A 12,299-nucleotide genomic window follows, 5' to 3' on the forward strand; every position below is an offset into this window, starting at 1 on the left:
GCACTATTCACAATAGCAAAGACTTGGAATCAACCCAAATGTCCATCAGTGACAGACTGGATTAAGAAAATGTGGCACATATACACCATGGAATACTATGCAGCCATAAAAAAGGATGAGTTCGTGTCCTTTGTAGGGACATGGATGCAGCTGGAAACCATCATTCTCAGCAAACTATCGCAAGAACAGAAAACCAAATACCGCACGTTCTCACTCATAGGTGGGAACTGAACAATGAGATCACTTGGACACAGGAAGGGGAACATCATACACCAGGTCCTATTGTGGGGAGTGGGGAGGGATAGCATTAGGAGATATACCTAATGTAAATGACGAGTTAATGGGTGCAGCACACCAACATGGCACATGTATACATATGTAACCTGTACGTTGTGCACATGTACCCTAGAACTTAAAGTATAATAATAATAAAAAATGTTCCCCAAAAAAGAAAAAATGTACTGTTAAGCTTGACAGTCTCCAGACTATTAGAAAGAATAACTGAATTTAGCAAGACAGCTAAGTTTCTAAGATTAATGTTCAAAAATTCCAATTAAGTTTCTACATTTTAGCAACACATAGAAAACATAACTCTTAAATGATTCTATTTATAATAAAAGCAAAAAAAAAAAAAAAGGCATGGGAAACACAGAAGCATTTTGGGGAGGGGGGCACTACCTATCACTTCCACGGCTCAAAATAGTACTAGATGTGCACTAAGACAACAGAGAAATAAAGACTTAAAACGGGACATATATTATTTTCAGATTATATGATCATATAGAATACCTAAAATAATAAAAAGGTAAATTATTAGAACAAAAAACTTTGGCAAGTGGCCAGTCACAAGACTATACAAAAATCAATGGTATTCTTACATGCCAGTAAAAATTAATCAGATAATGTAACAGAAGATACCATTTAAATAGAAATCACAACCATAAAACCTCTAGGATTAATTAGCTTTACCAAAAAAAAAAAAAAAAAAAATGCTCCAGACATGGACGATGTAAAATTCTATTAAAAGTGTTGTAATCCCAGCACTTTGGGAGCTGAGGGGGGCGATCACTTGAGGCCAGGAATTTGAGACCAGCCTGCCTGACCAACATGGTGAAACCCTGTCTCCACTAAAAATACAAGAACACTAGCCGGGTGTGGTGGTGCACACCTGTAATCTCAGCTACTTGGGAGGCTGATGCACAAGAATCGCTTGAACCCAGGAGGTGGAGGTTGAAGTGAGCTGAGACTGTGCCACTGCACTCCAGCCTAGACAGCAGAGTGAGACTATCTTCCCCCACCCCCCCCAAAGAGTATTAAAACACCTGACTAAATGAATATATAAACCATGTTCAATGTCTTAAAACTATAAACTGAAGATAATTCCAAGCTAAAATCTTGTAGGATTTGGGAAGTAACTTGACAGATTAAAAAAGGTATATAAGAATAAAAGCTCGGCTGGGCGTGGTGGCTCACGCCTGTAATCCCAGCACTTTAGGAAGCCAAAGTGGGCAGATCGCCTGAGGTCCAGAGTTCGAGACCAGCCTGGCCAATGTGGTGATAACCCTGTCTCTACTAAAAATGCAAAAATTAGCTGGGCGTGGTGGTGGACGCCTGTAATCCCAGTTACTTGGGAGGCTGAGGTAGGAGAATTGCTTGAACCCAGGAGACGGAGGTTGCAGTGAGCCAAGACTACACCACTGCACTCTAGCTTGGGTGACAAAGTGAGACTCCATCTCAAAAAAATAAAAAAGAATAAAAGCTCATATATAGCAAAAAGAAAAAAAAATTTAGAAAAAGCAAAAAGATGTCAAGAATAAATTGGACATTCACACTATCAGATAAAATGTCTGTAATAAAACTACAGTAATTAAAATAGACTGCTACTAGTACAGAAGCAAATAGCTCAATAGTATATAATAATCCAGATATGTGAAAACTTGATACCATGAAAAATCAGTCCAAAAAAGTTAGATTATTTCATAATTTGTACATAGTGTTGGAAAAACTGTCTTATCAAATAGAGAAAAAAATTAGAGCTTTACCTCATACTACACCACAAAATAAGCTCCAGACTGAATTAAAAATCTAAATGTGAAGATAAAACTATGAAAATAATAGAAGGAAATACAAAATAAATTTATAATATCAGGTTGAAAAATATTTTTTTTAATATTTAATTTTGTGGGTACACAGTAGGTGTGTATATTTCTGGGGTATACGATGGAAAAGGATTTTAAAATCGGATTGTAAAAGTACAAGTCATAAAGAAAAGGTAATAGTTCTAACAACATTAAACTGAAAAATTTCTGTTCCACAAAGGACACTATGGCTAAACAAAAGCCAGTGAAAAGATATCTACTATGCTTTAAAACAGAATGAAGATAATCACAAAAACCCAATTTTTAAAAATGGCCAGACTAGGAACAGAAAGTATACAGAGGGAAACTTAACTGGCTAAGTATACGAATATATGAAATTGCATTTATAATTAGAGAAATGCAAATTAAATTAACATGAGCATATGATTTGTACTCAACTGACTGTCAGACATTACACACTGGCTAAGAAGTGCTGGCAAGTATATGGGGGAAAACAAGAATCCTCTTGCACTGCAAATGGGAATATAAACCTTGACCAGCCATTTAGAAAAACAAATAGGCAGAATGAATCCTATGGTTCCAACAATCCCACAACTGGTACACAGCCCAGAAAAACTTTATATTAAAGAAATCTTTACATTAAAATATACGTGACATTAGGTTCATAGCAACAGTTAATTTTTTTCCCATGGAAGCAAAGAGTTGGAGGAAGCCTAGATGTTCATCAATGAAAAATAAATAGATGTGGAAAAAATATATATTGGAATATGACAGCACGAATAAGCTGAACAAAGAGATGATTTATGTCCCTGGTAGGACAGTGTGAGACAGGATTTATGTCCCAAACAGGACAGCATGAGATTTCATCATGCTACTCAGAATGGTGTGCAATTTAAAACTTATGAATAGTTTTTTTCTGGAATTTTCCATTTAATATTTTCAGATTGCAGTAGACCATGGGTAACAAAACCACAGAAAGCAAAATCACAGATAAGGGGTACGATTGTATACAAAAACAAAGTAAGATTACACAGATGACAGAAACTAAATAAAAGGAGAACAAATTTCCATCTAAAGCTCTGATCTCACTTTTCTTACTTCAGTTGAACAGGTCCACCTAAAGGGTCCAACTGCCCCTCAATCTGAATATACACAAAGTACTTTCATTCCATCCCCCACGCATCTGCCCTGTATTTCCTCCTTCTATTAAGTTTTCCCTAAAAGTTCAAGTCTCTCGGTCTCAAGAAACAAGTACAGTATGACTCTTCCTTTTCTCTTGACTCTCACACATTCAACTAGTTGTCAAATCCTATTTTATCTCTGAAATCTCTAATCGCTCTCCAGCCTCTTCTATTCCCAGTATGTCCTTTCCTAACTGGTCTTTCTGTTCCCATCTGTCTATTCTTCACAATCTGTCTTATACTAGAATGAGGTTTTATCCTGAAACAAAATGAGTCATATCATATTTTTGTCTAACATCTTTCAATGGTCCAAATTCACTCATGTGAAATTCAAGATCCATTACAACTATATTTAATCTCTTTCTTCACCATGTCACATTGTTCCTTTTTATGCACCATATTGAATGTATTTCTTTCTTGGTCTAAGCACGTGTGGTATTCCACTACAGGCATCACTGTACACTCAAACACCAGACCAACTTTCAATGCCCAGCTCAAGAGCTTCTGCCTCCACATACTTTCCAACTTATGGGCAAAAAATACTCTCATATAAACAAATGACAAAATAAGCCATAAGGTAACAAGAACAGAGAGAACCAAAGACTTTAAATGTGAAAAAAGTACAGGTAGTAAAAGAAGTTGATTTTGTTTGGTTACACTTCTCCATGCTTGAGGATGCTCATATGCCAGAAAGAAACACACTTTTGGCCGGGCGCGGTGGCTCAAGCCTGTAATCCCAGCACTTTGGGAGGCCGAGACGGGCGGATCACGAGGTCAGGAGATCGAGACCATCCTGGCTAACACCGAGAAACCCCGTCTCTACTAAAAAATACAAAAAACTAGCCGGGCGAGGTGGCGGGCGCCTGTAGTCCCAGCTACTCGGGAGGCTGAGGCAGGAGAATGGCGTAAACCCGGGAGGCGGAGCTTGCAGTGAGCTGAGATCCGGCCACTGCACTCCAGCCTGGGTGACAGAGCAAGACTCCGTCTCAAAAAAACAAACAAAAAACAAAAAACAAAAAAAAACAAAAAACAAGAAACACACTTTTTTAAAATATAAAATTTAAAAACTGTGAAAGAAAATATCTAATGAATGGTTATTCTAAGAATTTGTTCAACATCTTATAACTCTAAAAGAATGTTTTAGTGATAAATGTGCAGCATTTATCTTGAAGCACTTGATAAAAACCAAAGAATTCTAACTATTTAATGTAATGGTGAATTATTTAAGAAAGAGGGAGCATAAAACTGCTTAATTCTAAAATACTTCAGGATTCAAAGGCCGTAAATACGATAAATGTTTAATTTCCACATCAAATTCCCTAGAACTGAATGGCAGATAAGTCAGGATCACATTCCTATAAGCACAGTTTGGGTTTACTTACCTTCTGGTTTCCTATCCTGTCACTTTCTTGCCCACTCATATCAATCCACAGTTTTATGAAATAGATTAAACCAGTGATAATTCATTCACCCGTTTTAATACAACTGGTTACAAACTGAATACTGCTATAAATGCCGTCATATCTTCAAACAACCAGTTTTCCAACCAACATAACATTTAAAAGAATATTAAACGCAGATGATGTTAGGGATACAAATGTCAATAACACTGAATCCTAGCATCCTATTCATCAGGCACTGGGAATGTATCATCATTGATCTAATCCAAAGCTGCTCAAATATCCAACATTAGTAATATTATCATAAAAATGGGTGGATGTTAACAAATACAACAAAAATAGTAAATATCCTAAATATTTATTCCTTTAATCTAGACTAACATATAGTCATATGAGTTACATATGTACTATACTACATACCAGTATATTTAAAACAAAATAGCTTACTATAAAAACAAGGCTTGGCTGGTGCAGTGGCTCACCCCTGTAATTCTAGCACTTTCGGAGGCCGAGGCAGGTGGATCACCTGAGGTCAGGAGTCTTGAGACCAGCCTGGCCAACATGGCGAAACCCTGTCTCTACTACAAATACAAAAATTAGCTGGGCATGGTGATGTGTACCTGTAATCCCAGCTACTAGGGGGGCTGAGGGAGGAGGATCACATGAACTTGGGAGGCGGAGGTTGCAGTAAACCGAGATTGTGCCACTGCACTCCAGCCTGGGTAACAGAGAGAGACTTCGTCTAAAACAAAACAAACAAAAAAAGCTCCCTCCTACATATCCCAAATTACCTACCTGGCAGCTAGGTAAATCTTCCCCAAAAAGATGGTGCTGAAGAAGGCTGGTGATTCTGAGAAAAGGTAAGCAGAAGTCCTGTAAGTACTTTTCCATTGATTCAGGAGACCAAGCAATAGGGTTAACCTAAAGTTTAAAAAGAAAATTTTAACAAGTCAGTCTATAATAAATAGAGTTTTCAAAAATTACATTCATAATGGCAAGAAAATGTAAATTTTTTACTAAATAACCACTACATCTGATTTTAGCAAAAGCATACCATTGCACACTCCTGAGTTCCTTCTTCATGGTATAACTTTCCTTTAGATAGTTCACTTATCACAAAGCTCAGTAACACTTCATAAGACTTTTCTGCATCACATGTACTCTGAAAAAATTAAAATATTAAGTTACACTGGTCACTGAAAATTATAAGAAATTTACATTGGAAGTAATTTTTAGTGAGTAGAGTAAAACTGTGATTATATTATTTTTCAAGCATATGAGCTTCAATTATTCAAAATTTGGGTAAAACTGTATACACCTCTGGATTCACAATGAGGGTGGGTAGGTGGTCAAAGCTATTCCAATACTTCTTTAAAAGACAGCATATAAATTACATAATTATATGTAAATAAACATGTAAGTCATGTTTTTTGACCCACCCCTGGGAATTCTTTCCTGGGATATAATCCAAAAGAAAAAATAATAGCTGTATGTACAAGACATCTACTACAGCACTATTACAGCAAGAAACTAGAAATGACCAACAAGAGTGAGGGAGTTACCTAAAAAATGGAATACTAACTTAAAAAACATTTTCTAAGCAGTGGATGTGGCAAATTTAAGCTGTACAAAAAATACTTACAATGTGAAAAGAGTCAAATTAAAAAAATATATAATCATTATAGTGGTATAATATATGCATATAATATATGCATACAATAGAAAAAATAAAGACCATAACTTTTTTCTTTTACAATTTCCCTCAAATGTCTTTGAGGATTTATTAAAATAATACACCATAAAAATAAAATACGACAATATATTTATTACAGAATATGCAGATAGTGACATTAACAGTCTACAAGTTGATCTTAGTGATTACTTCCATTTTATAAGAAAGAAAAAATAATGGCTTTTATGAATTCAAATTTATTTCAATAAAATCTTTATACTTAAAGAAATGCACCTCTTTTTATATTCACTGAAATAGAAAGTGTAACATGCAAATTACCATAATATGTAAATTGGAATAAAGTCAGAACTGCTATGATGTCCTTTATTCTACTTATTAACTATACTTTTAAAATCCTAAAATATAGGATGGGATAAACACCACAGAATCTAAGTTTAACCTTAACTTTTAAGGCACTGATAGTTTGGATCAGAGAATTTATTATTGGATGATATCTGGTCTTTCTGTAGTTCCTCATTGTTTCCTTCATGTTACTGTGCTCTTTCCAACTAGACTGTAAATTCCAAAATATCAGGAACTATGCTTTTTATTTTCCATGTATCCCTCTGCAAAACAAAAATCTGAGCAAGAAATACCTGCTAATTAACTGATGAAATTTATTTTGGTAATACTCAAGTTTTGGAATATTGGACCTTGGAACTTGCTTGGGTGTGCCTCTTCTGGTAATCAGTTCTTTGCATTATCTTTAAATTACTCTGTGCTTTTTGCCATATTCACTCAGTCATGTAGTATTACGTCCTGATTCTAAACTATAACAATGACTCTGACTCTGCAATGATTCTCCTTGTATCATGTGACTTGCCCCATCCATATCTAATTAACAGGATGATTACTTGTTAAATATAATGACCTATAGATTACATATCCAAGAATCAATATCCCACTAAATATCAAAACAGCAATGTATCATGTTTTTAAAATTGATTTAAGTAAACTATCTCTTAGAGTTCACCTAAACTCAAAACACTACTGTAGATTTGTAGAAAACTCAAAATACTACCATAGATTTGTTATTTATTAATGTGGCATAGTTAAGTTTCTCTAAAAGTACAATTCAGCCTAAAAGCTTCCTAAATTCAATATACCTTTTTGAGTAAAATATTCAAAGAGTACAACAGAATAGTATTTCTGTTCAGATCAGCTAAGTAAGTCACTGAGTGATAACTGACTTTTAAGTCATTATTAACAAATACATTTTGAGCGCTTGTTTTACACACAGCAAGTTTTATATCGCATCAGAAAGTTAAATATAATGTAATGTTCACCGCTTTGTATTGAGAATTCTTCACAATACAAAGTATTAAGAAAACATATTTTACATAGGCAATCTCTGAATAAAAGAAAACGTATGCTCATGAAGCTTAAGAAAGATAATTTCTGAGAACATGGATGAAAGACCTAAAATAGAGATAAGAAGAATCCTAAGGGGGAGGTGGCAAAAGTATGTGGGTTAAATTTTAAAAAGGATCAAGGGTCAAGAGATGCAAGAGAGTCTGTGTTGGATAGAATACTTTGTCTAAATTATAGTACTTCTTAAAGTTTTTGATTTCAATATATTTTGGATGCTATGGTACCACACCCCAGCAAACAAAACAACAAAACCTATCTAAGGATCCCAGACTAAGAAATTCTAGTGGGCTGGGCATGGTGGCTCATGCCTGTAATCCCAGCACTTTGGGAGGCCAAGGTGGGAGGACTGCTCGAGGCCTGGAGTTCAAGACCAGCCTGGCCAACAGAGCAAGACTTCCTCTCCACAAAAAATGGGAAAGTTAGCCATGCGTGGTGGTGTGCGCCTGTCGTCCTAGCTACTTCAGAGGCTGAGGTGGGAGGATCAATTGAGTCCAGGAGTTTGAGGTTGCAGTGAGCTGTGATCATGCCACTGCACTTCAACCAGGGCGATAGAGTGAGACCCTGTCAAAAAAAAAAAAAAAAAAGAAAGAAAGAAAAGAAAGATAAGAAAGGAAAAGGAAAAGGAAGGAAGGAAAGAAAAAGAAAAAAGAAAAGAAATTCTAGTATAAATACTCTTAGCAGAAATTCCATTGACAAAAAAAAGTACGATTTACACTAACTGTAATGATGACTTTTTCAGAACTAAATCTCATTATCAAATTAACACCCCTTCAAAAAATATATAGTACCTATATTTTTACTACCATAGGCCAGATTAGATCTGGCAAAAATACGTTTTCATTACAATTATTATGCCAAACATATGCACTTAAAGAGATGAAGTGAATCAGTGAAATTCAATGAAGAAAGGGAGGAAAAGGGTGAGAGAAGACATAAAGAAGGAAGTGAAAAAAATAAGAGGAATCAATGATGCAGAAATCCAAGTAGTTACAGAGGTCACAATGGTATATTTTATCACTCATAAATATGGTTGTCTCCCAGTTTCCATGATGGATGGGTTCCAGGAACCCCCCATTGGAAACCAAAAGCCACAGATCCTCAAATTCCCAACATAAAATAGTGTATTACAGTATAGTTGTTGGTATTACAGGCATTTACAATCTGCTATGTATCTAAATGTTTATGTCTATTATACAAAAAGCTAATAACATGTAGTAAACCAACCTATAGACTATCATAATTTTTAATTTTCTTTCACTAAAGGAAATTATATATTTATAAAGCTATAAACTAATATACTAATATATATTTATATGGCTATAAGCCAATATGCTTCTAATTAATGTTCTGATAAGAATCTGTCTCATATAAAGTATTGTATTAAGTGGTTTTTAAAAATAAATAAATTATTAGGTTCAGGAAAAAACTGTACTGAACAGTTACCTAAATTACATCAATTGTAAATAGAGGTAGACCCAAATTATATCAGCAAATTTCTTAAATGTGTAATTTTTATGATTAGACAGCTTATTAAGGAAACATATTTAAATAATGACACAGCACAGACACCTAATATAGCTGATTTGAATACTATCTGAGCACTAACAATCCAAATATCAGATTACATTGCAGTCAGAAAAATTAAAAAAATATTTAGGAAAATAGGCCAGGCAAGGTGGCTTACGCCTGTAATCCCGGCGCTTCGGGAGGCCAAGGCAGGTAGATCACCTTGAGTCCAGGAATTCAAGACCAGCCTGGGCAACATGGTGAAACCCCAGCTCTACTAAAAATACAAAAAATTAGCCGTGTGTGTTGGCACAAGCCTGTAGTCCCAACTACTCATCGGGGCTGAGGTGGGAGGATCCCTTGGGCCCAGGAGGTTGAGGCTGCAGTGAGCCCTGATCATACCATTGCACTATAGCCTGGGTGACAGTGAGACCCTGTCTCAAAAAAAAAAAAAATTAGAAAAAACTAAAGATAATTACAAAAAGAAAAACTGTCTAAGAATTAACCAGCAAGAAGGGAAAAAAATATTTCAAGAAAGACAGAAATTCATTTTGAGGATTTAGAATAACAAAATTGAAACAGAAGTGCCCTTATAAATCATATGGTCCAAACCTTTCATTTACCTTTGAGAAAGCTGAGGCTTAGAAAGTTATGTTTTGACTAAAAAAGTAACATCTCTATTCAGTGGCAGGAGATTGGCCTTGTACTTGGGTTTGATGGCCAACTGATACATAATACATAATTATCCTTAACCCATAATTAAGACATAGTGAACTCTGTGATGACATATTAAATGTACACATAATTGTGATTTGAGAGTAAATTGATAACAGTGAAGACTATATTGAATACATTTCCTGTATTTGTAATTGGTTCTCTCTCCTTTGATACAAGTAGATATGATTTTAACAAAAAAAGTTTTAATGACATTTAAAAACCCCTTAAGACTGTGAGCCAATCAAAAGGTTCAATTTACACTATACCTATTATTTTTTTCCTACCAATTTCTACAAATAAACACTGAAGCAATTTTCTTCTTTTACCTATCTCTAAGCTGAACCACTCAGTCAGTTCTTCGGTTCTATAGCTCTATAGTATCTCATTCGTTCTCAAGCTACTGAAAGTATTTACATTTAGTGTAATTTTTCTAAATGGTTTACATAATTTAGCTTAAACTGAGTTCCTCTGAGTTTGCTGAGAACTTGTATATATTCTAACATGAAAAAAGGTAATATTTCAAGAAGCATTATTAAGAAAAGGCTAGGACTGGCCGGGCGCAGAGGCTCACGCCTATAATCCCAGCACTTTGGGAGGCTGAGGTGGGCGGATCATGAGGTCAGGAGTTCAAGATCAGCCTGACCAACACGGTGAAACCCTGTCTCTACTAAAAATACAAAAATTAGCCGGGCATGGTGGCAGGCGCCTGTAGTCCCGGCGACTCAGAAGGCTGAGGCAGGAGAATTGCTTGAACCCGGGAAGCAGAGGTTGCAGTGAGCCGAGATTGCACCACTGCACTCCAGCCTAGGTGACAGAGGAAAAAAAAAAAAAAAGAAAAGGCTAGGATTTTACATTTAGAAGTGGTGCATCAAAAGCTATCTTTGGATTGTGATTGGGGATAGGGACAAGAAGAAAAAGTGGCAAATAAAATAGGTAAGTCTGCAGATCTTTTACCATGTGCTCACTGTGTTAGCACAATTTTTACAACTTCTCTAAGTTTAAGGCTTGCAGAAAAGGCAAAACAAACTGCTGAAATATAAAGGGATAAAAGGATGAGGTTTAGACACAGACACAGAAGGCCTCATTGTTCAGTGAAAACATTTTCAACGTTTTTGAGCCTGTAGGTGCTCAATTTACAATTAAAATACCAGTAATTCATTTTGTAACACCTACTCTTATTCACTCAATATCCCCAGCTTAAATGACTTCACCTACCTGCTAAATGACAAATTTAGAAAGAGACTAACCTTTTTGAGAGCTCCCGCGTGTTTCCAGGCTGACCTATCTTCTTCGCTGCATTTAACTGAGAGTTCTGCAAGAGCCTGTGTGTACAGTAGGGTAAAAAGTACCTTCACAATGCAAGTAAAGTGATCTGCAAGAGAAAAAAATCATTATTTCTTTGGAATCTAGATATTTTGTACTTAAGATAGTTTTACAAATATATGCCTTTCCTTGCATATGTAATTGGTTTTTGTTTTCAACACTTCATTGTTTGTTTGTTTGTTTTTGAGACAAGGTCTGTCTGTCCACCTAGGCAGTGTGGTGCCTGGAGTGCAGTGGTGTGATCAGAGTTTACTGAAGCCTCAACCTCCCAAGCTCAAGCGATCCTCTCATCTCGGCCTGTAATCTGCCCCACCCAACAGTAGCTGGCACTACAGGCATGTGCCATTATGCCAAATTTTTTATTTTTTGTAGAGATGGGGCCTCCCTATGTTGCCCAGGCTAGTCTCAAATTCCATGGGCTCAAGCAATCCTCCCACTGCAGCCTCCCAAAGTACTGGGATTAGACACGAGAGTCTGAAATTATAATGTACTATTATATTTGCTGCCCAACAGATCTGAAATTATGAAAGCAAAATTCCTCTATTCATCCAAAGAACATATAAATGAGAAGCACTCAGCATAGTGGAAAGGGTGCTCTCTTTCAGAAGACCAGAGTGCTATCGTCATTCATCCTTGGAATAGCTGTGGAACCTTGGCAAATGCCCTTCCTGGGCTTCAGATGCTCAAAAACAATGTTTGGGAGTCTCAGTGTTTAAAACCAACACATCATCTACCCCTATATGATATATATCTTAACAAGGACGGTATTATATGGAATATGATATAAATCTTGTAAAAAAAAAAAAGAAATCTTGATGTTTAGGTTACTAATTTGGCTTCAGAATTTAATGAAAATTATAGAAATAAGCCTGGGCAACATAGACCCCATCTCTACAAAATTTTAAAATAGCTGGGTGTGGCCAGGTGCAGTGGCTCACGCCTGTACTCCCAGCACTTTGGGAGGCCAAGG

At 36.0% G+C, this 12,299-nt stretch overlaps 1 protein-coding gene across 1 annotated transcript in view; it reads right to left on the reverse strand.

Annotated features, from left to right (window-relative positions):
* UBR3 (ubiquitin protein ligase E3 component n-recognin 3) overlaps nucleotides 1-12,299 on the reverse strand; it is a 285,317-nt gene that overhangs the window by 24,001 nt on the left and 249,017 nt on the right. The window contains exons 34-36 of the mRNA XM_017854465.1: nucleotides 11,254-11,378; nucleotides 5,735-5,842; nucleotides 5,476-5,601 (exon numbers count right to left, since the gene is read on the reverse strand). Coding sequence (XP_017709954.1) covers nucleotides 5,476-5,601; nucleotides 5,735-5,842; nucleotides 11,254-11,378 — 359 coding nt within the window. The remainder of the gene's footprint in view (nucleotides 1-5,475; nucleotides 5,602-5,734; nucleotides 5,843-11,253; nucleotides 11,379-12,299) is intronic.

The sequence above is a fragment of the Rhinopithecus bieti genome, unplaced genomic scaffold (genome assembly GCF_001698545.2).
Source record: "Rhinopithecus bieti isolate Rb0 unplaced genomic scaffold, ASM169854v2 scaffold_37314, whole genome shotgun sequence".
In the NCBI taxonomy this organism is placed as follows: Eukaryota; Metazoa; Chordata; class Mammalia; order Primates; family Cercopithecidae; genus Rhinopithecus; species Rhinopithecus bieti.